This window comes from Mustela lutreola, chromosome 2, assembly GCF_030435805.1.
Source record: "Mustela lutreola isolate mMusLut2 chromosome 2, mMusLut2.pri, whole genome shotgun sequence".
In the NCBI taxonomy this organism is placed as follows: domain Eukaryota; kingdom Metazoa; phylum Chordata; class Mammalia; order Carnivora; family Mustelidae; genus Mustela; species Mustela lutreola.
The window spans coordinates 102,714,543-102,738,905 of record NC_081291.1 but is presented as its reverse complement, the minus strand read 5'-3'; the positions used below and the strand labels follow the sequence as shown (position 1 = coordinate 102,738,905).

The 24,363-nt window shown below is 39.5% G+C and overlaps 1 protein-coding gene across 3 annotated transcripts in view; it reads left to right on the top strand.

Annotated features, from left to right (window-relative positions):
- PARP9 (poly(ADP-ribose) polymerase family member 9) overlaps window positions 1-19,162 on the top strand; it is a 36,296-nt gene extending 17,134 nt beyond the window's left edge. For all 3 annotated transcript variants that reach the window (XM_059162823.1, XM_059162825.1, XM_059162824.1), the window contains exons 8-11: window positions 867-1,247; window positions 6,974-7,110; window positions 7,739-7,913; window positions 14,016-19,162. In XM_059162823.1, coding sequence (XP_059018806.1) covers window positions 867-1,247; window positions 6,974-7,110; window positions 7,739-7,913; window positions 14,016-14,395 — 1,073 coding nt within the window. In that variant the 3' untranslated portion in view covers window positions 14,396-19,162. The remainder of the gene's footprint in view (window positions 1-866; window positions 1,248-6,973; window positions 7,111-7,738; window positions 7,914-14,015) is intronic.
- The last annotated feature ends 5,201 nt before the right edge of the window (window positions 19,163-24,363 follow it).

The window sequence follows — 24,363 nt, the reverse complement described above, 5'->3', positions numbered from 1 at the left end:
CTTTAAGCTCTATGGCTTTCAGAGATGTTTGATTTCAAACTCGATAGTAGTCTCAGTCAGCGGGACACAAAGGCATACCTCATTTTATTGTACTTTGTTTTATTGTGCTTCACAGATACCACTGGGTTGTTTTGTTTTGTTTTTCCAAATTGAAGGTTTGTGGCAACCCCGCATCAACCAAGCCAACTAGTGCCATTTTACTAACAGCCTTTGCTCATTTCATGTCTCTATATCACATTTTGATGATTCTTGGAATATTTCAAACTTCTTCATTATTACTGTATTTGTTAGGGCGATCAGTGTTCAGTAATTATGACTCATGGAAAGTTCAGATGATAGCTTTTTTTTTTTAAGCAACAGAGTGTTTTTAAATTAAGGCAGGTACATTGGTTTTTAGACATATTGTTATTGCTCCCCTAGTAGACCACAGTATAGTGTAGACACAAATTTTATATGCACTAGGAAACCAAGACATGCATTTGACTTGCTTTATTGCAACAGTCACTTGATTGCGGTGGTCTGCAACCCGACCTGCATCTCTGAGGCATGCCTATAATCATTGGTTAACATCCATGGTGATATCACAAGGTGAGCTCATCCATGAACTGACAAATGCAACATAGCAGGGGCGAGGCATGATAAAACCAACCCCTCACAGGCTAAACTCTGCTCTCAAGGAGACTGTAAACCATACATTTAGATTTCCTTCATATCTGACACAGCAATCAGAGCTAGACACTTAATTGAAGCTGCTGCCGCTGGCAATGGTCATAATGTCCTCGGGACAAACATTGGCCTTGGTGTTTTGTTCAGCCCTGGTTTAAAACCCACCTGCCTTCTGTGGATGTTTATGACAGTCTTTTCAGTCCCCCAGTTGGCCAGAGAGGAGAAAAGAGAAAATGGGCTCCAAGCTAAGTCTCCTGCCATCAGTCTGATAGGATCCAACCTGGAAAAGATGAAGGAGGCCCAAGCGTGGATCCAAAGGATACTGACCCCCCAGGACCACCATATCATTGAGAATAATCTTATCCTCTACCTTGGGAAAAAAGAACATGACAGTTTGACTCGGCTTCAGAATACCTTGAGGGTCTCTATCTCAGAGATTATCAGTCTGGAAAAGGCAACTTTAGAGATTAAAGGAGCCCAAGCTGACGTCATTGAGGCTGTTATGAACATTGAACATATGTTGTGTGAAGTTCAAGAGGAAGTGGCAAGAAAAAAGGAACTAGCCCTTTGGAGCTTGTCAGGTGAGTGACTTTAAGTTGAAAAGTCAGCTCTTGCAAACTATTCCTTATGGGTGTGAGGACGTCTGTATGCATGTGGGTCAGAGATAGCATGGAAAAGAGAGCAGACCACGCTGCTTCTGTGTTAAGCCGTAACCTTTTATAACCGTTTTTTGGCTGTCTTTCTACCAGCAAGGTTAATTAGTAAATGAACACACACACACACACACACACTCACATGCACCCATGTGATTGGATTTACTTACGATGATGTGGATTGCCTAAGAGGCAATTAAATAGAAAGCCTCCACCTACACAAGCCCAGGCTCTGGGGGAAATTGTACATCTCTAATTCCACAAATGGAGCGTTTGAACATAGACACGTTCCACTTGATCAATTCATTTCTTTGAGTTTTATTGCATTTATGTATTTATTGCTGGCAGCATTAGGAATCTTGAAATTACTTTGAGCTCTCTCATCACAGTAAATTATTCATTCACAGTGTGAAGTACACTCAAGTATCTCCCATTCAGTGGGGCAAAAATCATCACAATGACTGGGAATTTGGGTCTGGAGAAGTCTTTTCAACATGGCCTTAGAGCTAACTAGGAAAATTACACTGTTGCAAATGTCAGCTTGGGAAACAGAAGCTTCTTTCATTTATTTACTTGACTAATGTATATTGTATCCATGATATGTGTCAAGCATGTGATGGGTGCTGGGGATACACTGATAAGGTGGACGTTGTTTCCACTGAAAATCTAATTGAGGATACTGAGCAGATTATCTATGAAAGAGGGTGAAAATGCTCTGTGGGAGCACCTCGGACAGGCACTGTGATGTTGTAATTTAGAATATTTCTTCATTCATATGATCCAAACATATTTGTTATATATATTTGGTCTTCCTCCACATTCCTGGCTTACAGCTATCAAACCCTGTGGATTTCCTAAGTGTGGAGAGTGATAAAGTTGTCTTTTGTTACATTGAGGAGGTGACTTTGGAAAGCACCTAAGGATGGGGACTGGTCACCAGGAAACTCGACCTGTGATTGGAGGATTTGGGTATCCTCCAGTGCAACCTCTGGGGAGGGGGCTGGAGGTTGAATCAGTTGCCAGTGGCCAATGATTTAGTCAGCTATGACTAGGTAACAGACCTCCATAAAAATCCAGAAGGACAGGTTCAGAGAGCTTTCAGGTTGGTGAGCATGTGGAGAGCTAGAGAGTGTGATTTGCTGGGAGAGAGAACAGAAACTCCACACCTTTTCCCCATTCCTTCCCTGCCTTATTCATCTTTTCTGTCTGGTTGTTCCTGAGTAATATACCTGTATAACAAACCAGTAATCTGGTGAGTAAAATGTTCCTCTGAGTTCTGTGAGCTGCTCTAGAAAATAAATTGAACCCGAGGAGGAGATCATGGGATCCTCTGAAGTATAGTCAGCCAGTCAAAAGTACAGGTAACAACCTGAACTTGCAACCAGTGTCTGAAATCCAAGGAGAAGTTCATTGGAACCTTCAGTTTGTAGCTAGTCAGCCAGAAGCACAGGTAATAATCTGGTTTTTGACTGGTGTCTGAAGTGTGTGTATGTGTGTGTGTGTGTGTGTGTGTGTGTGTGAGAGAGAGAGAGAGAGAGAGAGAGAGAGCAGTCCTGTAGGACTGAACTCTTAACCTGAGAAAATCTGATTCTATCCTTGGGTAGATAGTAGCAGAATGGCTTGGTTGCATACATGAGAAACCCTCCTACTTACACAGACATTGGAACTAGGTCTCAGAATACCAGTTTAGACACCTAACCCAGACTTGGGAGGTCAAGGGGAGCCTTCTCAGAAGAGGAGTCATAAATGGAGAATGAAGAATAGAAAGAAATTAGTAAGGTAAAGATACTTTCAAGCAATCAGACCATGGCAGGGTCTAGATTAGGAAAGACTTAATAAATTCTATGAGAGTTCAGAGTTTTTCTTGAAACAAGGGAGAGCCTTAAAAGATTTTAGCAAAGATAAGGTCATTTTCACTGTAATGTTCATGGGTTTGGTACAAAAATTCAGATGCAAATTTTCAAAGACACCTCATTTTCACCTTGTGTTTATAAAAATAATTCAGGCAGACATAATCAAAGTGAGTGGGAGTTTACAGTAAGTAAAAGCATGGGCAAAAATAATACATAAGAGGGGCACCTGGGTGACTCAAAAAAAAAAAAACCAGTAAAAAAAATGGACAGGTCACCTGGGTGGCTCAGTGGGTTAAAGCCTCTGCCTTTGGCTCAGGTCATGATCTCAGGGTCCTGGGATACAGTCCTGCTTTGGGCTCCCTGCTCAGCAGGGAGCCTGCTTCCTCCTCTCTCTCTCTGCCTGTCTCTCTGCCTACTTGTGATCTCTGTCTGTCAAATAAATAAATAAAACCTTAAAAAAAAATGGTCTCTCTCTCTTTCTCTCTCTCTCACACACGCACACACACATTCTCTCAATCAAATAAATAAAAAATATTTTTAAAAAATTAAAAACATTGAACATAAAGAAATAGAATTCAAAAGTAATACACAAGAATGAGACCAAAGATATGATTTTTACTTAGCTTTGGGAAGGTAATGACTATGGATATTTAAACTGACACAAGAGTACACTTCCCAAGAGAACAAGAGACAAAGAAACACTGTTCTATAAAGCTTGTGGCATTGCTTTAAACTAACTGCATTCATAGGGTTGACCTATTCTCCCAGCTATTGACAGTTAGTCCTGTTAAGTCCCTGGTTCTGCTGCAAGATAGCACTTTTGATAGTTGATGACTAAGCATATAATTCCACAGCTGTGTTTCAGAGGCTCCTACACACTCTCTCTCAACCAGATTGGGACCTTAGTTAACAAAATTAATACATTTTCTTTTTTCTTCTTTTTTTTAAAATTTAATTTAATTTTTTCAGTGTTCCAAGATTCATTGTTTATGCATCACACCCAGTGCTCCATATAATACGTGCCCTCCTTAATACCTACCACCAGGCTTACCCAACCTCCCATCCTTCTCCCCTCCAAAACCCTCAATTTGTTTCTCAGAGTCCACAGTCTCTCATGATTCGTCTTCCCCTCCAATTTCCCCCAAATCACTTTTCCTTTCCTTCTCCCAATATGTTATTTCTTATGCTCCACAAATAAGTGAAACCATATGATAATTGACTTTCTCTGTTTGACTTATTTCACTCAGCATAATCTCCTCCAGTCCCGTTCATGTTGATACAAAAGTTGGGTATTCATCTTTCTGATGGAGGCATAATATTCCACAGTATATATGGACCATTTCTTCTTTATACGTTCGTTTGTTGTAGGGCATATTGGCCCTTTCCACAGTTTGGTGACTGTGGCCATTGCTGCTATGAATATTGGGGTACATATGGCTATTCTTTTCACTACATCTGTATCTTTGGGGACCCAGTAGTACAATTGCAGGGTCATAGGTTAGCTCTATTTTTAAATCCTTAAGGAATCTCCACACTGTTTTCCAAAGTGGCTGCACCAACTTACATTCCCACCAACAGTGTAAGAGGGTTCCCCTTTCTCCACATCCTCTCCAACACTTGTTGTTTCTTGTCTTGTTAATTTTGGCCATTCTAACTGGTGTGAGGTATTATCTCAATGTGGTTTTGATTTGAATTTGCCTGATGGCTAATGATGATGAACATATTCTCATGTGTCTGTTAGCCATTTGTTTGTCTTCTTTGGAGAAGTGTTCTGTTCATGTCTTCTGCCCATTTTTTGATGTGATTATCTGTTTTGTGAGTGTTGAGTTTGGGTTCTTTATAGATCTTGATATCAGCCCTTTGTCTGTAGTGTCATTTGTGAATATCTTCTCCCATTCTGTGGGTTGCCTCTTTGTTTTGTTGACTGTTTCCTTTGCTGTGCAGAAGCTTTTGATCTTGATGAAGTCCCCAAAGTTCATATTTGCTTTTGTTTCTTTTGCCTTTGGAGACACATCTTGAAAGAAGTTGCTGTGGCTAATGTCGAAGAGCTTACAGCCTATGCTCTCCTCTAGGATTTTGATACATTCGTGCCTCATGTTGAGATCTTTTGTAAAACAGATACATTTTCAGTGAGTTATTACTACAAGGAATGTCAGCTATCCAGCAGAGCGATAAAATTTAAATACGGAAGTTAGGCGTTTCCTCTTCCATACTGCTATTGTAATCCTTCCTGGGGAGCACTTCTGCAGCAGGAGTTTGTGGATCTTTGAGTCTGCAGTGCTCAACCCAGGTGCCCAACCCAGTGCCAGCAGGTGATAGGAGCTCAGCGAATGGTTGCTGAACTCAAGTGAGCTGAACTCTATTACTATACCTTATATATGTCGGCTCTTGCTCTTGAGATTTAATTTATAATCTCCTCCTTTGAAATTTCCCGGCTCTGAAATTTCTCTGCTATGGAATTTTGTTCCCCCTGCTTTCCAGATTTACAGCTTGGCCCCTCTAGTGAATTTCTTTGGATTTATCATCTGCTTTCTGTGGTTAGATTGAGCACATTCAATTAAATAATGTGCTGGGAATTATGTCATTTTTGTTTACTTGGGTTTAAGTCAAACTGAAAATAAACTGAGGGGTGCCTGGGTGGCTCCGTAGGTTTATCCAGTGCTGCATCAGTCTCCCTCTGCCCTTCCCCCTGCTCATGTGAGCATGCTCTCTCTCCCCCAAATAAATAAAATCTTAAAAAAAAAGAAAAGAGAAAAGAAACTGAAAGAAAAGAAGTCTTTTTGGGGTTTTCTGTTTGTTCACATGTATGTATATTTATTCCAACAAGCAGTTGGTGGGCAGTAACAGGTTGTCCCTTGAATTTAAAAAGGAAGGTAGGAAAGTTAAGGAAGAAGAAAGAAAGGAAGGAAGGGAGGAAAGAGAGAACATAAACTCTTAATCTCCAAAGTTTGCTTTTTGTGGTTGGGTGCATGTGAGTGATGTATGTACCAAATATTCTGCCTTTCCACTTGCAGAGAGCACTGGTGAAAGCCAGGTTTATATTAGCTGTGTGATATCAGCCAAGTCACTTAACTTCTCTGAGTTTTTTTTTTTTAAAGATTTTATTTATTTATTTGACAGACAGAGATCACAAGTAGGCAGAGAGGCAGGCAGAGAGAGAGGAGGAAGCAGGCTCCCTACTGAGCAGAGAGCCCGATGCAGGGCTCAATCCCAGGACCCTGGGATCATGACCTAAGCGGAAGGCAGAGGCTTTAACCCACTGAGCCACCCAGGCGCCCCTTCTCCGAGTTTTAATTTTGTTTTTTGTCAAGGTGTGTGTTAGTTATTTCAGTGGCAGTGTTGTAATAGTCAAATGAAGTTGAGATATGAAATCTTTTTGAAAATCTTTACGTTTTATATAAATGTGATACTATTTTTCATCATTCCTTAATGTTTTACTCTGTCTGTGTATTTTTGTTGATGAGCATCCTGGCCAGAAATATAAGCATTTCCTATTAGCAACATACTTATACATTATCTTACAACATCGATGGGGGAAATATATACTAATGCTCTTTTTTCTCTCACCCCCTCAGGCTCGTGATCTAAATCACGTGAGGACAAATTTATTAACCCCCTCTTCTATCCCATGCCTTCTTGTTATACTGTATTCTCCTTTCATGTCCTAAACATATAAGGCATACAATTTAAACTGGCTAATCCGTTTCTTTAAATTTCTTTAATTTGTTTTATTAAATTTCTTTACAAGTCTTTTTCCTCTCACAGAGCACTGAAACAAAGTTTTATGTTATTCATTTTTAGGGCAGTGGACTAATTGGCAACCCCCAAACCAGGATGAAATGAAAAAGAATACGTTTCTGAAATGCCTAAATCTTTCAACGGAGGAAATTCAGGCTCAGAAGAAACAGTTTGAGAGCTGTGGTTTGCAGGTTATAAAGGTATACGTAATTGAGGGAAGGATTCTACTCGTCTTGCTATTATTTGTTTCTGTAACTGAGAGAAAAATTCAGCTGCTGAGGACTCTAAGCCAGCTGCTCATTGACCTGGACCCGGAGGATTAAGACTGAAAGTAGGGCAGGGGTGGGCAGACACAAAGTGTATAGTTGGAATCAGGAGGTAGGAATGATGAAAGCTTTAAAGCACCCATCAAGCCTCAGGGCAAACTTGTCTGCCTATCTCGAAGCAGTATGAAAAAAAAAATAGAATAGCATTTATTATACTGTATTATAATTGTTCACCTATTTTTTACCTCTTGTTAAACCATGTGCTTTTAAGAAGGCAAAGACTGTCTACACAGTTAACCCTTTCATTAGGTAGGGATTCACTCAGTGAATTTTTATTACATGGATTTATCAAAGAAGGGACAGGGAATTTTGAAGAGCCAGAAGTCAAAGTAGGAGAGGGGTGGGAGCCAGGAGGACTCTTAAAACACTTTATATGAAAAGCAAGTTGCATGCCTAGAATACACACAGCCTTTCTCTTTGAAGCAGACTATCAAGCAACATACATCGCGCTTCTCACTTTTTTTCCCAGTTTTTTTTCAGTTTTTCATATCTTGGGTCATAGGTGGAGAAAATAGACAATGAGGTTCTCATGGCTGTCTTCCAAAAAAAGAAGAAAATGATGGGAGAGAGAACACAGGGGAAGCCTGTGAGCCACAGGCTGTTTCAGCAAATTCCTTACCAGTTCTGCGAAGCCGTAAGCAGAGTTGGCTTTCAAAGAATGTACTCGGCGCCCTGCGGTAGGTGTCAGCTCCTCATCTTCGGGGTCTCTGTATGTGGGGAGTGGTGAGCAGACCCCAGCAGATGACTCACCATTTGTGGTATTTGTTGCTTTGGTGAGGGGAACCCTTGCAACTGGGATATAGTGATTGAGTCATTTGGAAAGGGTCATATTTTTTGTTTGTTCTTCTTGTTTTGTTGCTGATGGGTTTAATGCTGATGAAAGCTTTTGCGGTAAGATGTACATTTCACTGTTTTTCTCTTTTCTGTGGTTATGTGTTTTATCTGCCGAAGCTGTTGTTTGTTTGTTTTTTTTAATGTGTTTATCTGCTGAAGCTGTTTTTTTTTTTCTTAGCTCCACAAAATAATTATTGACACTACCAAACCTCATCCCTTAATTAAAAGGGCATTTTCCTGAGCTTAATAAAGTTGCTCTTTTCTCTTCCATCTTCTTCATTTCCTGTAGCCTGCTAGTGAATGAATTAGATAGCATCTGGCAGGTGAAGTAAACAATCCTTTAAGATCCTTTTCAGCTATGGGAGTTCTACTGTGTGTAGCTTCCACATCTCTTTTCCGTTGTACAACAATACTGCATACTTAATTGCTGTATTGTCCCCTCTGAATGTCTCCAAAGGAGGCAAAGAAGTTTAGTAATAATCATAGAGGATAGTAGCCATACAGCTTGATTTTGCCTGATCCATTGATTCTGTTCTTGATTTTTACCTTTCAAAATATGTAGCTTGATCCTTGCTGTAAAGCCAACTCCAGGTCTTGATTTCTAGAAAGCAACGGGTCTGGAAATCATCTCTTTGCCCCCAGAGAGAACATAAAAAATACCTGGAGTAAAAACTGAACATAGGAAGTTCCTGGGGGTAAAAAAATTTTAAATGGATCCCTACCAAGAAAAGAAGTCTTTAGCCAGAAGAGTGATATTGGTTAAAGTCTTAAAAATTCACAACTTCGGTTTGCTCCCAAACCCGTCATAACTGGCTGCTTCTCTGCACTCCCCCTCTCCCACCCCTACATAATCTACTCTTACTAAGACCATCACTGTCCTCCTATTTATCAAAAATCCAGTAGTGCCTTTTTTTCAGTCCTGTGGCAGATGCTGCAAATTGCCTGACATTTGCACACATCTTTCTTCCTAAAAGGCACACACATCACCTCCCAAGGAAGACAGCCCCAAAGTCTCATCCTATCTCATCAGCCTCGAGTCCAGAAAGTCCTCTTTTAAAGCTTAAAAGCAAGGTAATTGCCCTAACCCAATCATTATATAATGATAGGAAGAGCAGGAAAACTGCAATAAAAAAACTCCCATTTCTAGGGATGCCTGTGTGGCTCAGAGGGTTGTGTCTACCTTCTGCTCAGGTCATGATCCCAGAGTCCTGGGAGAGAGCTTCACATGCTTCTTCCTCCCCTTCTGCCTACCACTCCCCCTGCTTGTACTCTCTCGCTCTGTCAAAAAATAAATAAGCGCTTTAAAAACAAAACCAAAAACACTCCCATTTCTATAGGGGAGAAGGAAAGTCACTGGTCCATACCACTAATCCCATGTCGCTGGACAGGGATAGTGAAGACTGTATTCCGGGAGTGGACTAACACCGTGGTTTTGTACTCTGGGAAGAATCTTCCCTATGTATTGCCATCTTCGGTCATTTCTGGACCCATTGGGGCCCGTGGCCTATCAGGGGTCCCTGGATTGCCTCAGGGACTAGAATGCTCTCAGGCTACTGACAGCCAGGCTTACAGTTTCTTCAGCAATATAGTTCCTTTAAAACCGTAGCACGCATGAAGCCTGTTTACTGCTGGTCAAAGCCCAGTCAAAGGTCTTGTCTCCATCTAGTCTTTAAGCCTCAAGATTCTAGTCTTTTACCAACTGGCCTCGGTGCTCTGTCCACATTCCTAGCTCTTAGCTTAAAGCCACTGCCTGAGGCGATTCAAATAATAGATTCACTGGGGAGATACTGTCCAAAATGGGACTTGAGCCAACATGTCTGGTGAGCGTGGGTAACCAAAGGTGCTTGAGAAACCCAGGAGACATTTGATCACCGCTGAAGTTATTTTGCAACTCTTCTTTTTTAACCTAGTTTTCATTTGGAGTACAAAGGTTCTTGGCTTTATTTATTTATTTCTTTTTTAACTGCAGTTATTCCCATAACTGCAAGTTTCCCAGTTATGGGATTCTCAGTCAACTTAGATGGCTAACTATAGGCAAAGTAGGCTTCTACATTTTCTGTCTTGGCTTACATTCCAGCCAGTTCTGATTACATCTCTTGCTTGCAGGATTTGCCTAAATGTAGCAAGAAGGAGCCTCCATGCTTGCAATGTGTTTTATTGTGTTCATACATTCATTCTTGAGCACATTCTGTAAGTCAGGCCCTGTGCTCGGTGGGAGGAATACAACAGTAAACACAACACAGAGTTCTTGCCCTTATAATTTATAATCTAGTGAGTCCATCTGTTGGGTGTTTTCTGGAGTTCTAAAGGTAGCTTTTTATTTTTCCCAACCCTATGATGTCCCCCTGGGTGATTGCACCTATACCTATAGCTTCAACTCCTACCTCTGATGACTTACAGATTTGTAACTCGAAGCCCCTTCTTCTCTCCTGACCTGCAAGTCCATATCTCCAACTGTCTTTGGAATATTTCTGCCTAGATGTTCCATAATCACCTTGGACTGAACTTTTTCTTGGCCATACTTTTCCCTAAGAAATAGGTGCTTTTTCCTTACCCCCCCCATACCCCCTATCCTGGCTTATACCATCACCATCTATATATGAGGTCTCCTAGCTGGAAACGTTATCTTCTTCCATTCCTCCTTCCTCTTACTCTAGGTTCAGGCAGTCACACAGCCCTGCTGGTTTCCTCTTGAAACATTCTCAGCCCAGCCTCACCTCTCTATTCCTGTTGCCTTTGTTCTTCTTCCCCTGGGCCCAGACGATGACCAGGTCCTTTCTTGCCTCAAAACCACAACCCTTGGGCACCTGGGTGGCTCAGTGGGTTAAGCCGCTGCCTTTGGCTCAGGTCATGATCTCAGGGTCCTGGAATCGAGTCCCGCATCGGGCTCTCTGCTCAGCAGGGAGCCTGCTTCCTCCTCTCTCTCTGCCTACTTGTAATCTCTCTCTGTCAAATAAATAAATAAAATCTTAAAAAAAAAAAAAAAAAAACCACAACCCTATCCAACCTATCCTTTTCTCTGCTTCCAGAAATTGTCATGCTAAAAACATACATGCCTGTTTAATATCTACCTACCTAGCTGCCTGCGCGGTAAAACTCCAACCCCACTGGCAGAGCATGTAAGGACCTAGGCTCCCCTGCTCCCCCATCATTTCCCCCCTCATCACTCACTGTGTTCATCCACACGTCAGCCAGGAACTGCTTGGAGTTTCCTAAATGTGCTTGATATTTCATGCCTCTATGCCTTTGCATGTGGAATGCCTTCCCCCCTCACCCATTTTTAGCCCTGCAAAGTCCTATTCCTTTTTCCAGACACAGCTGAAATGGCATCTCCTGGTTGACACGTTCCCTCACGCCTGCACCCAGGGAGTGCTCTCTGCTCTGTGCTCCCACATGTCCTACATTCCCATGTTACCGCATCTGTAACTCCAACGGGTACAAAAATCTATAGTTCCACACAACTCAGCTATGGAGCCTACCTTCCTTATTAGCTCTAAAATGGAATTTTACCTACCTTTCCTGCCCCCATGTCCACAGATGTGGAAAAATCCCATCTTGACTGTTCGAGATGAACTCAGTCATTTTCAGTTTTCTCAGTCCTTTGGGGGTTTAAACTCAGTTCCTGCATGTTTTTTTTTTTTTTTTTTCCTCCTTCTTCTCTTCTAAGAGTGTTTTAGAGGGTGGGACAGGCATTGTGGAGAGAATGGTCTGGTTCTCCATCTGTCTGTTCTCTGTCTTCTGATGTCCTCTGCTAGAAAAACCACCCTGGGGTTTGGTCATTAGCGCCCTCCTATGCTTAAATTTATGATGCCCTTTGTTCTCAGTGTCTTCACAGGGCACTCCGGTTTTCATACCAAGGGAGTTCCTTTCTAGGCCATTGTCTGTGCCCCTCCTGCAAAGCGGGAAATGTTTGAGTGTGCACATCCTCCAAGCTGAAATGCAAGGTCTTGTGTGGCAGTCCTCACCTGTTGTGGACATCTTCTCTGGCCATCGCTGCTTTCCATTTAGCAGCCTGGCTAGCTGAGGGGGCTGCACCCAGTAGAGGCAGGCAATGGTTCCTTCTACTCTGGAAGTCCCCTACTCCCTGTTTTTCTGAGATTCTTGTAGTTCTTCCCTATCTTGACTCCTCAGGCTCTCTTGAGGGAGTGGGGCAGTGAAGTGAGTCCCTTCTCAGCGTCCCCAACAGGTGATTCTTATCTTTACACCAGGTGATTCTTATCTTTACACCAGGTGAAAGGAAGAACTTTTACTTATTTTGAAGTGAGAAAACTATTCTAAGAATATCTTTTATCCTTCTCTCCTGTTACATATGGCATAAACTCCACGCTCTGAATCCTTTAGTTTTTTAGACTTCTGGTTCAGAAAACCCTTTTCCTCTCCCAGAAAGCCTTTCAAGACCATAATCTATGCTTTGATTAAAAATAATTATAGGGGCGCCTGGGTGGCTCAGTGGGTTAAAGCCTCTGCCTTCAGCTCAGGTCATGATCCTGGGATCGAGGGTCTTGGGATCGAGCCCCACATCGGGCTCTCTGCTCAGCGGGGAGCCTACTTCCCTCTCTCTCTCTGTCTGCTTTTCTGCCTACTTGTGATCTCTGTCTGTCAAATAAATAAATAAAATCTTAAAAAAAACCCAATAATTATATATGATATCTGGGGTGCCTGGGTGGCTCAGTCAGTTGAGTCTCTGACTCTTGGTTTTGGCTCATCTGACAAGCTTAGGATCCTGGGATCAAGCCCTCCCCCGCCATGATCCTGGGTTCTGTGCTCAGCAGGGAGTCTCCTTCTCTGCCTCTCTCTCCCTCTTCCTCTGCTCCTCCTTCTGCTTGTACTATCTAAAATAAAGTTTTTTAAAAATTATATAATTGAGGGACACCTGGGTGGCTCAGTTGGTTGGACGACTGCCTTCGGCTCAGGTCATGATCCCGGAGTCCCGAGATTGAGTCCCTCATCGGGCTCCCAGCTCCATGGGGAGTCTGCTTCGCTCTCAGACCTTCTCCTCGCTCATGCTCTCTCTTACTATCTCTCTCTCAAATAAATAAATAAAATCTTTTAAAAAAATTATATAATTGAATGTGTGTGTGTGTGTGTGTATTCAGTTGACTTTGTTATAAGCTTTATCTTTTTTGCCCCAATATAATGAGTAGCAAGAACTCAATGGGTGGAGAAACCAAGAGCAAGACGAAAATTCCAGGAAAGAAATCTTTGATTTTTATCTCAAAATATTTTCTCTTTACATAAAACTGTGCTGTACTTTACCTGTTTACATGTGGGGATTTCTCTTTGTGAATTTTTGAGAACAGGGATCATGTCTTAGTTATTCTAGAAGCCCGAGAGCTGAATTGTTCAACTGGTAGCCATTGGCACATGTGGCTATTGAGCACTTAAAACGTGGTTAATCTGAATTGAGATGGACTTTAAATGCAATATATACACTGATTCTAAAGACCACTACCCAAGGAGAGAATGTAAAATATCTCCTTAATAATTTTTTATATTGATTACAAGTTGAAATGGTAACATTGGATAACACAGATTAAATAAAAATTACTAAATTAATTTTACCTGTTCCTTTTTACTTTTTTTATGTGGCTACTAGAAAATTTAAAATTACATATATGCTTACATTGAACTTTTGTTGTTCAGTGCTGCTCGTGAGCCTGCAACAATATTCGGTTAAATCCGAAGTAAATGTAAAGAAAAAAATAGGGAGGAAAGGAAATAAAAAGGGAAGTAGGTATATAAACGTAAGCTGTTATTAGGCTGATGATATCAATGATAATTTGCCTCAGTAGCACAACTTTAGGTGTCTTTGCCTCAGACAGGGACTTGAGACCAGGAGGTGGTGATTACTTAGAGGACTAGAGAGAGATTACATAGTAGTACCCACATAGGCAATACGATTCATCAGATCCTAATAATCTTTTAACTTCTTTTTCTCTTTTCAGACCAAAAATATGGAGTTGGTATATACTTCACCAAGAGCCTGAAAAACCTAGCATACCGGGTCAAGGAAACATCGGCCACAGACAAACTGATATACGTATTTGAAGCTGAAGTACTCACAGGCTCCTTCTGTCAGGGTCATCAGTTACAGATCACTCCCCCACCATTGAGTCCTGGAGACACAGACTACCATGACAGTGTGGTTGACAATGTCTCCAGCCCTGAAACCTTTGTTATCTTTAGTAACACTCAGGCTATGCCCCAGTATTTGTGGACTTGCAGCCAGGATCATGTACAGCCACGGGATTACTCTTCAAGACCAAGGATGCAGTCTTCACAGCAGCCTAGAGCAAGATTCTCAAGGGGTAGCTCTGTTGACTAAATTCCACATCATTTTAACAAGTGCCATGTGCTTGCTTTGGAGGAACTTTCCAAATAATGACCAGTAGTGAGTCAGAGAGTGGTCTGAATAGGTCAGATGGGTTGTCCATGTGGACCAATTGGGTTATTGAAGGGACCCAGCACAAACTAGCATCCTGGTTCTTTTATCTTTGTCTTTACCTCTTGGGATTGGGATGGGTAGATCCCAACCCAAACACTCTCAGGTCTGTTCGCTCTCCTTCAAATTGTCCTTTCATCTGTTTTACTATAGGTAACAGCAAAAATGTTTTGCATATGATGAAGGGGAATTTCTAGTATATAATCCAAGCCTTTTTAAATGATAGTGTAACACTTGGGTGATTTTAGATTTTCCAGAAAATCTTATATAGCATTTTACATATTAAAATACACAAACTTTGTCTGAGTAACTAGCTTTGAAAAGTTCTGTGTAAAATGACATTATTCAAAGTGGAAGGACAGCAAAAGGCTGATATTCTACTGATACCCTATTTGGATTCGACCATATCAGGCAATACCACTCAAGCATCATGAGGCCAAATTATTTATTTTTTTAAGATGTATTTATTGAGAGAGAGAGGGAGAGAGAGAGAGGATGAGTGTGAGGGGGCAGGCAGAGGGAAAAAATCTCAAGTAGATTCCTCGCTGAGTATGGAGCCTGACGTGGGGCTCAGTCCCAGGACCTGGAGCTGGAATCAAGTCAGACGCTCAACCAACTGAGCCACCCAGGTGCCCCAAGGCCAACTTATTAATTCATCAAATATTTCTTGATCACTAGATGGGTTTCAGTCACTTTCTGGATGCTGGGGATATGATGCAGGACAAGACAAATGTCTTCAGAAAGTTTTCAGCCTGAATCATCAGAAAGACAGCTATGTGATTGAATATAACAAAAGAGAAAGTACAGATTCTTTGAAAAAACTTAAGAGGGAGGGGATAAATTGATCAAGGGTTGGGAGGAAGAAGAGAGAGTGAAACTCTAGCTGAGACCTGAAGTATTTATAAGAGTTATGTGAATGAGGGATGCAGAGAATAGTACTTATAAAAGGCTGAATCCTCTGTGACTTTGCCCAAACTTTACATCAAAGTCCTATAGAGGCCAACAAATCTCACTAGGTATCTCTTGCCTATTCTGAAACCCATATTTCTCTATATTCCCCAAATTTCCTGACCCTCTTCTCTTTGCACAGAATACTTCTTCTGCCTCACCTTACTGTAACCAGTGTTCTTCCTCCTTTTTTTTTTTTTTAATTTTTTAAAAATCCCCTTCATCTATTTTCCCACCCCACCTACCTCTCCTCTGGTAACCATATTTATTCTCTATAGTGATATAGTCTGTTTCTTGGTTTCTATCGGTTTTTTGTTTTGTTTTGTTATGTTTCTTAAATTCCACATATAAGTGAAATCATATGGTATTTGTCTTTCTCCTACTGACTTTCACTTAGCATTATACTCTCTAGCTCCATTCATGTTGTTGCAAATGGCAAGATTTCATTATTTTGGGGGGCTGAGTAATATTCCATTGTGTATATATATACACCACATCTTCTTTATCCATTCATCTCTATCAATGGACACCTGGGCTGCTTCCATAATTTGACTATTGTAAATAATGCTGCAATGAACATAGGGATGCATATATCTTTTCAAATTAGTGTTTTTGTATTCTTTGGCAATAGTGGAATTACTGGATCATTTGACAATTATGTATTTAATCTTTTGAGGAATCTTCATACTATTATCTTTTTTTGTTCTCCATACGGTTTTCCATAGTGACTGTACCAATTTGCGTTGCATGAGGGTACATTTTCTCCACGTCTTTGCCAACAGTTGTTGTTTCTTGTGTTTTTTAAAAAATTTTTAAAGTTTTTACTTAAATTCCAGTTAGTTAACATACCATATAATATGACTTTCAGGTGTACAAATTGTTTCTTGTGTTTTTGATTTTAGCCGCTCTAACAGGAACGAGTGATAGCTGATTGTGATATTGATTTGCACTTCCCAGAGAAGTGATGTTGAGCATCTTTTCATGTGTTTGTTGGTCATCTGTATGTCTTTTTTGGAAAATGCCTATTCATGACTTCTGCCCATTTTTAAATTGGATTATTTGCTTTATTGGATGTTAAGTTGTATATATATGCAGCTTTATATATTTTAGATCCTGAGTTGTTATCAGATATGTCATTTGCAAATATCTTCTCCCATTCTGTAGGTTGCCTTTAAGTTTTGTTGATTGTTACCTTTGCCATGCAGAAGCTTTGCATTTCGTTTCTCTCCCACACCATGTCCCTGCACTTCATACTTTCCTCGATGTGGCCTCTTCTCTCCCTCTAGTTGTGCAACTTGTTCTGTCAGTACTCAGGTCATTTTTACAGATATTCCAAATGATTTGATAGTTATCTGGTTGTGCTCTAGGAATGAGAAGAGCATAGGGTCCTCCTGCTATGCCACCGTCTTAGCTGCTCAGAAGCATCTAATGTTGATGGAGTCTCAATAGGTTATTTTTGCCCTCGTTTCCCTTACCTGAGGAAACATATCTAGAAAAATGTCAAAGAAATTACTGCCTATGCTTTCTTCTAGGATTTTTAAGGTTTCAGGTCTCACATTTAGGTCCTTAATCCATTTTGAGTTTATTTTTGTGTATGCTAGAAGAAAGCAGTCCAGTTTTATTTGTTTGCATTTTGCTGTCCAGTATTTCCCATCACCATTTGTTGAAGAGACTTTTTCCCATTGTATATTCTTGCCTCCTTTATGGAAGATTAATTGACCTTATAATTGTGGGCTTATTTCTGGGCTCTCTACTCTCTTCCGTCGATCAATGTGTCTATTCTTGTGCCAGTACTATATTGGTTTGATTACTATAGCTTCGTAGTATATCTTAAAATCTGGGATTGTGATACTTCCAGTTTTGCCCTTTTTTTCCAAGATTGCTTTGGCTACTCAGGGTCTTTTGTTGTTTCATACAAATTTTAGGGCTATTTGTTCCAGTTCTGTGAAAAATGCTGTTGGTACTTTGATAAGGATTGCATTAAATGTATAGGTTGCTTTGGATAGTATGAACATTTTAACAATATTTGTTCTTCCTATCCATAAGCATGGAATATCTTTCCATTTGTTTGCGTCATCTTCAATTTCTTTCATCAGTGTTTTATAGTTTTCAGAATGGAGGTATCTCACCTCCTAGGTTTAATTTATTCCTAGGTATTTTACTTTTTTAAAAAAAGATTTTATTTATCTGTTTGACAGAGAGAGAGATCACAAGTAGGCAGGCAGAGGGAGAGGGGCTAGCAGGCCCCCGCTAAGCAGAGAACCGGATGAGGGGCCCGATCCCAAGACCCCGGGACCATGACCCGAGGCCAAAGGCAGAGGCTCAATCCACTGAGCCACCCAGGTGCCCCAATATTTTACTCTTTTTGATGCAAGTGCAAATGGGATTATTTTCTTGATTTCTCTTTCTGATACTTCATTATTAGTGTATAGAAATTTGGTGAATTTCTGTGTATTTAGTTTGTATCCTGCAACCTTACTGAATTCATTTATCAGTTCTAATAGTTTTTTAGTGGAGTCTTTAGGGTTTTCCATATATAGTATCATATCATCTGTGAATAGTTGAAGTTTTACTTCTTCCTTACCAATTTGGATAACTTTTATTTCCTTTTCTTATTTGATTTCTGTGGCAGCATTCTTCCTCTTGAAAAAAGCTTGCTTCCTGTCTTATATAGTACTGTCTTTGGATATGGACAAGAGAGACCTGAACCTCTAGTTTGAGAGGGCCCCACTCTGGCCTTCCTCCAGGTTTTCTCATCTTTACAAAGTGAGTAGTCTATAGGATCAAGAGAATATATCCATTTGAAGCCTGCATACTTCACTTCTAAACCACCTACTAGGTAGCTGGAACCCCCCAATTTCCTGCCTAAACAGCTCCAAGTCTATTTTCACAGCCTAAATTGAGTCTCTTTCTTGGGTCTGTCCTCTTGAGGTGGATTATCCCACAGTCTGCATCAAGAACGGCCAAAGGGTGACTGTTTGCAGGGATGGAGCTTAGACATGAAGGCTGAGTTGGTCACAAGGCTGTGTGTGAGTTTGTGACATAAAGCTAAAATAGTGTTTAAATTATCTATAAACTTAAAGTTGTATTAAGAAATAATAAAGGTAGAAATTATTAGCTAAGCATCCAACTTAAGAAAGTCAGAGTAAACTTGAAGGGTTAAAAACAGAAAATAATGAAATAGACACAAAAACATACAACAGAGAGAAATAAAAAAGTCAATAGCAGTCTCTTTGTAAAGATTCTTAAAAATAGACAAATCTTTCGTAAGATTGATAAAAAAAACAAAAGGTCAAATAAAGAATTTGAGGAATAAAAAAGGATGTAACTAAAATACATTAGAGATCTAAAGGTAACAAGATAATAGATAATACTAGAAACAATTTCGTGCTAATAAGTTCAAAATTTAGAAAAAATAGAGATTTTGTTAAAAAAAATACAAACTGCCACAATTGACTGAGGAACTAGAAATCCTGAATTTTCTAATGTCTATTAAATAAGTTGAATCAGGGCACCTGGGTGGCTCAGTGGGTTAAGCCTCTGTCTTCGGCTCAGGTCATGATCTCAGGGTCCTGGAATCGAGTTCCGCACTGGGCTCTCTGCTCAGCAGGGAGCCTGCTTCCCCCTCTCTCTCTGCCTGCCTCTCTGCTTATTTGTGATCTCTCTCTCTGTGTAAAATAAATAAATAAAATCTTTAAAAAATTAAGTTGAATTGACAATTAAAGTTTTACCTACCAAGTAAACAAATACAACAGGCTAAGATGATTTTGCTAGTGACTTCTACCAAATCTTCAAAGAAAAGATAATTCCAATTTCATATAAAATCTTAAATCTTCATGGAAAATTTTAATAAATCAGAGAGAACATTCCCCAATGAATTTTTCAAGGCTAGTTTAAACTTGATAGCAAAAATGGACAACCAGTGTCTATAAGAAAAATACAGACTGATTCATTTATGTAAATAGATGCATAAAGCTCAAATCTCAAACTGTTAATAAATATAATTCAGTTCTGTATAAATAAGTAAATCATGGTCAAGTTGGGTTTATTTCAGAAATACAATGATTATTTAAGAACATCTACTAGTGTAACTCACCATATAAGTGTATTAAAGAGTATGCTCTCTTCAATATTCAGAGAAAAGTCATTTAATAAGCGATTCATAAAAGGATATTGAAAACCTAGAGCAAGCATAATATTTCATGGTAAAACATTAGAATGATTCCCTACAAAATCAGAAGTGAGACAACAGATGTCTTCTATCACTACTAACCTTCCGCAATGAGTTAGGACACATGTTCAACACAGTAAAGAAGAACAAATGAAAAACATAAGTAGTGGTGGTAAAATAAAAATGTCATTAATCACAGGAAATATGATTGTTTATAGAAAATCCAAGGAAATCTGGAGACAAATTATTAGGATGAATAAGAGCATTCTGTAAGGTTATAAATAGAAGTTTTAAATAAGTCAATTTCATTCTTATACATGAGAATAAAGATAATGACGTTTTTACCATTACAATAGCAATATCAAAAAAATAGAGGGACTAGAAATAAGTTTAACAAAAGATGTATAAAACTTCCATTAAAAAATTACAAAATATTATTCAAAGGCAATAAAGAAGACCTAAATAAACAGAGAGCTATACTATATTGTCATCAAAAAGAAGACTCAATATAATAAAGATTTGTATTCTCCAAAAATAAATCTTATCAATACATTTTCAATCAAAACCATACATTTTCTTCATAGAAATTGATGGAGAAATTTTCAAATTTATCTTAAATCTAAAGGCTCAAGAAGAGCCAAGTTAATTTTAAAGAAGAAAAACAAAGTAAAGGGCATTTGACTATAACATATCTCTTTTTTTTAAGTCCTTTATTTTTTTTTTAAGATTTTATTTATTTATTTGACAGAGAAATCACAAGTAGATGGAGAGGCAGGCAGAGATGACTATAACATATCATGACTTGTATACATCTATAGTAATTATGATGTGTTATTGGTGCAGGAATAGGCAAACAGACCAACTGGCTAGAATAGAAAGCTCCAAAACAGACCTATGTCCATGTAGAAACTTGGGAATACTTGGATATATATCCACATACATATATATCTCAAATATATCTCTCTCTAATAGATATTAGTTTAATATATATAAAATACATATAAATTTATAAATATATTTATTTGAGAAATATATCTCTTAAGTTTATATATTATAAAAATTATATACTATAGATATATACTATTATATACTATTAAAATTATATATTCTGTAATATTTATGACATAACTTTTCACATTACAGGTTTGATGGTGTCAATATTTTTATGGTACATTTATAAAATTTTGCAGCAGATATTTCCAATTAGAAGCTAAGTGCCATTTAAAAGTCAGAACTCAGCCTGAGTGACTCAGTCAGTTAAGCATCTGCCTTTGGCTCAGATCATGATCCCAGGGTCCTGGGATCGAGTTCTGAATCAGGCTCCTTGATCAGCGGGGATGCTGCTTCTCCTTTCGCCTGACACTCCCCCTGCTTGTGCTCTCACTCTCTCTGACAAACAAATAAAAAAAAATTTCAAAAGTCAGAATTCGCATGATACAGAATACAGTTGATTTCTTATTCAAGTTTTCCATATCAAGTCAAAACTGGCTATTTGATGCTTACATTTTTGCTCACTAGTTCTTCTCACTTTCTAAGTATCATGTGACTACATACATACTTTTCTCAGAATAGAGCTCTGAGAGTGTGTAGATATATGAATGAGAGAGGTAAAAACTATGGATTTCTGGGAAAACAATGGACCAGTCTCAATAAATGGTCTTAGACAACTGGTTAAGAACATGGAAAACCATAGATTTGGATCTTGTTCTAGGTCTAGACAGGGCCTAAGATGGGGATTCTTGCTCAAGTGACTTATTGGGGGACTGCTTTCGGAAATAGGGGGTTAAAGGCAGCAAAGGGCAGGGGGAAAGCTAACAGGAGTATGGTTTCAGTTGAAGATGATCTTCAGTATAATTCCGAGGGAAATCACTAGGGCACAAACTGCACGGTTAAACTAAGTTGAACATTGTAACAGCAGTTGGTCTTTTGAAGTGATGTCAATTATTGGCCTTCCTCTGTCCTTCCTCCGCAGGTAGGAGTAGGAGCCTTCTAGCAAGCTGGCTCCTGTGAGGCCTATACTTCTTCAGAAAAGGGGGCAGATGAAAGTTATCTGCCAGCACTCATATCAGGTTAGGGAACAGGGATACCAGCTAGATGACGTGAATTCATTTGACTTCAATACAGGTAGGGAAGAGTGACAAATGTCCTGATTTACCTGTCTTTCCAGGTTTTGGTTCCAAAAATTCCCACATCCTGGGAAACCCTTGCAGGACACACCAAAGAATCCTCATCCATGATGGGTGTGGAAGATTGGGGGGAAAGTACTAAACCCATCCATACAACAGCCCAAAAAATAGGGTCTGAAAGCAACCACCCTGCTTTGAGTGTCAAATAGATAAAGCATAGATTCTCTAACGTCTGCTGGTGTTTTTTTCCCCCTGGCCATTGATACTGGTAACCATGGTTTGCAGTTTATGATAATCGTCATCCACTGTTAAATCATTCTGAGGGATCTGAGTTAAGGGTGCAGTTTAAGTGCACTGTAATCAGAAGCATCAGCAGTCTATGTTTGGCTTTGCCTGTGGGTTAACTGGTGTGCCTCATACAAGATGAATTTTTTTAAACATTGTCAATGTAGTGACCATATTTTATGGTTAAAGCAGGAGCAGCATGACCCAGACATCACTGCAAAAGAAAGCTAAACAACTCTGTAATGTTGATGACCAGTGGAAGACAGTATAACTGGATTAGGGAGAGAACAAACAGAAATAGGGCATACTGCGCACTACGCAGAGAAGAATTTCGGATTGGCTCTTCTGGAGAAGAGGCTGTGACAGCGCATATGGAGACCGCATCTTCCAAATCTGGGATAAGAGAGACAAGGACTCCAGAATCAGCCAAAAGTTTTTAGCTTCTCAAAGACACCAATGCGCAGCTGAAAATAGCAGCTGCGGAATCAACTTGGGGTATCCCATGAACCAGTGCGAATGCATGTATGTACCTTTGACTGCTCTATGGAACTGAATAAGGTTACATTTCCTGATTCAAAACAAAATAAAACTCCCCTCTAGCTCCTAAGGCAATTTGACCTGAAAAATGGGAGCTTCAAATTGGCTTCCTAATGTTGATTAAAATTCTAAATGAAACCATACACACACAAAACAAATGGTGTTCTATTTTGTCCAAAGACAAAGTGGACTTGGCTCATTTATCTGTTTTCAGTACAAATGTTAATTTTGACAAATTCTATTCAGTCTCTAAACTTCCAAAGAAAATGAAACAATCTCATCTGCATAACACCTTATACACAACACTACCGGGAAAAAAAAAAAAGAAAAAGAAGAAGAAGAAAGAAAAAAGGTGTGGTTTTCTTACCTGGGAAACAGAGGTTTCCATAATGGAAGTAGTTGGTCATTTCAGTTTCCTCAAAATGTGCAGAAGCATTTAATTAAATTTTGACTTTATAGAAATGGAAGGAGATAGCTACCTGAAACATGGGCCTACAAGATGATTGTCAATGGGGGTTGCCTGGCTGGGTTGTGAGTTCAAACCCCAAGGTGGGTATAGAGATTACTTAAAAAAATAAGTCAGTAAATAAATAAAACCACATTTTATACATGCATACATATATATGTGCATATATATGTATACATATATACACATAAATACAAATACATATATATATGTATATATAAAAGATGACTATCATTGTTGCTAGCCATAGAAAACATGTTAAAATCATGGCCTGCCATAAAATCTTATTTTCAAAGTATAAAACAAGAAGATTGTCCTGCTTCAATTTGGAAATATAATGAGGATGAGAATGGAGAGGACTACAGTGAAACAGAAATAACATGCTGGGGCGCCTGGGTGGCTCAGTGGCTTAAGCTGCTGCCTTCGGCTCAGGTCATGATCTCAGGGTCCTGGGATTGAGTCCCGCATCAGGCTCTCTGCTCAGCAGGGAGCCTGCTTCCTCCTCTCTCTCTGCCTGCCTCTCTGCCTACTTGTGATCTCTCTCTGTCAAATAAATAAATAAAATCTTAAAAAAAAAAAAAAGAAAGAACATGCTGATTCTTTAAAACTGTCTGACAATCCTTGAAGAGGGCACGAGGAATCTAGCAAAAGGTGAACCAACTGCACCTGAGTTATTCAGTGTTATGTTAGATTGAGTCAAAACTCCAGCAGATAAAAAGAAAAAGATGAATTTGGGGGAAATAAATTATTTCAAAACTTTTTAAGAAGTCCCTAAAGAGGGGCACCTGAGTGGCACAGTTGATTAAGCTCCCAGCTCTTTCTTTCCTCTCAGGTCATGATCTCAGGGTCCTGAGATGGAGCCCTGGGTCTGGCTCCGTGCCCTGTTGGGAGGAGTCAGCTTGGACTCTCTCTCCCTTCCCCTCTGGTCGTCCTCCTTGCTTGCACACACACACTCTCTCACTCTCTTTAAAATAAACAAGTAAATCTTAGGGAAAAAAGAAGTCTCTAAAAAAAGGCAACCACGTTTAGCAGAACGTTCGAAATGTCTTTATTGAAACTGTAAACTTACTTGGAAGCTAACTTCAATTTCACAAGTTTAAATTACTTTTGTGCTTCAAAATAATTTTCCCTAGGAAAGAGAGGTTTAACGTATGATGACATAAAATGTGCTTCAGAATGTTTTTAGAACAATGAGCATTTTGGATAGGGATAACTTACTTGGTTAATTTAGAGAGGCAAAGAACCTCACTGACAAACATCTGGCTTACCAAAGCAAGTCTGTAGATACGAAGTAGGTAGACACTTTAGGGAGCTGGAA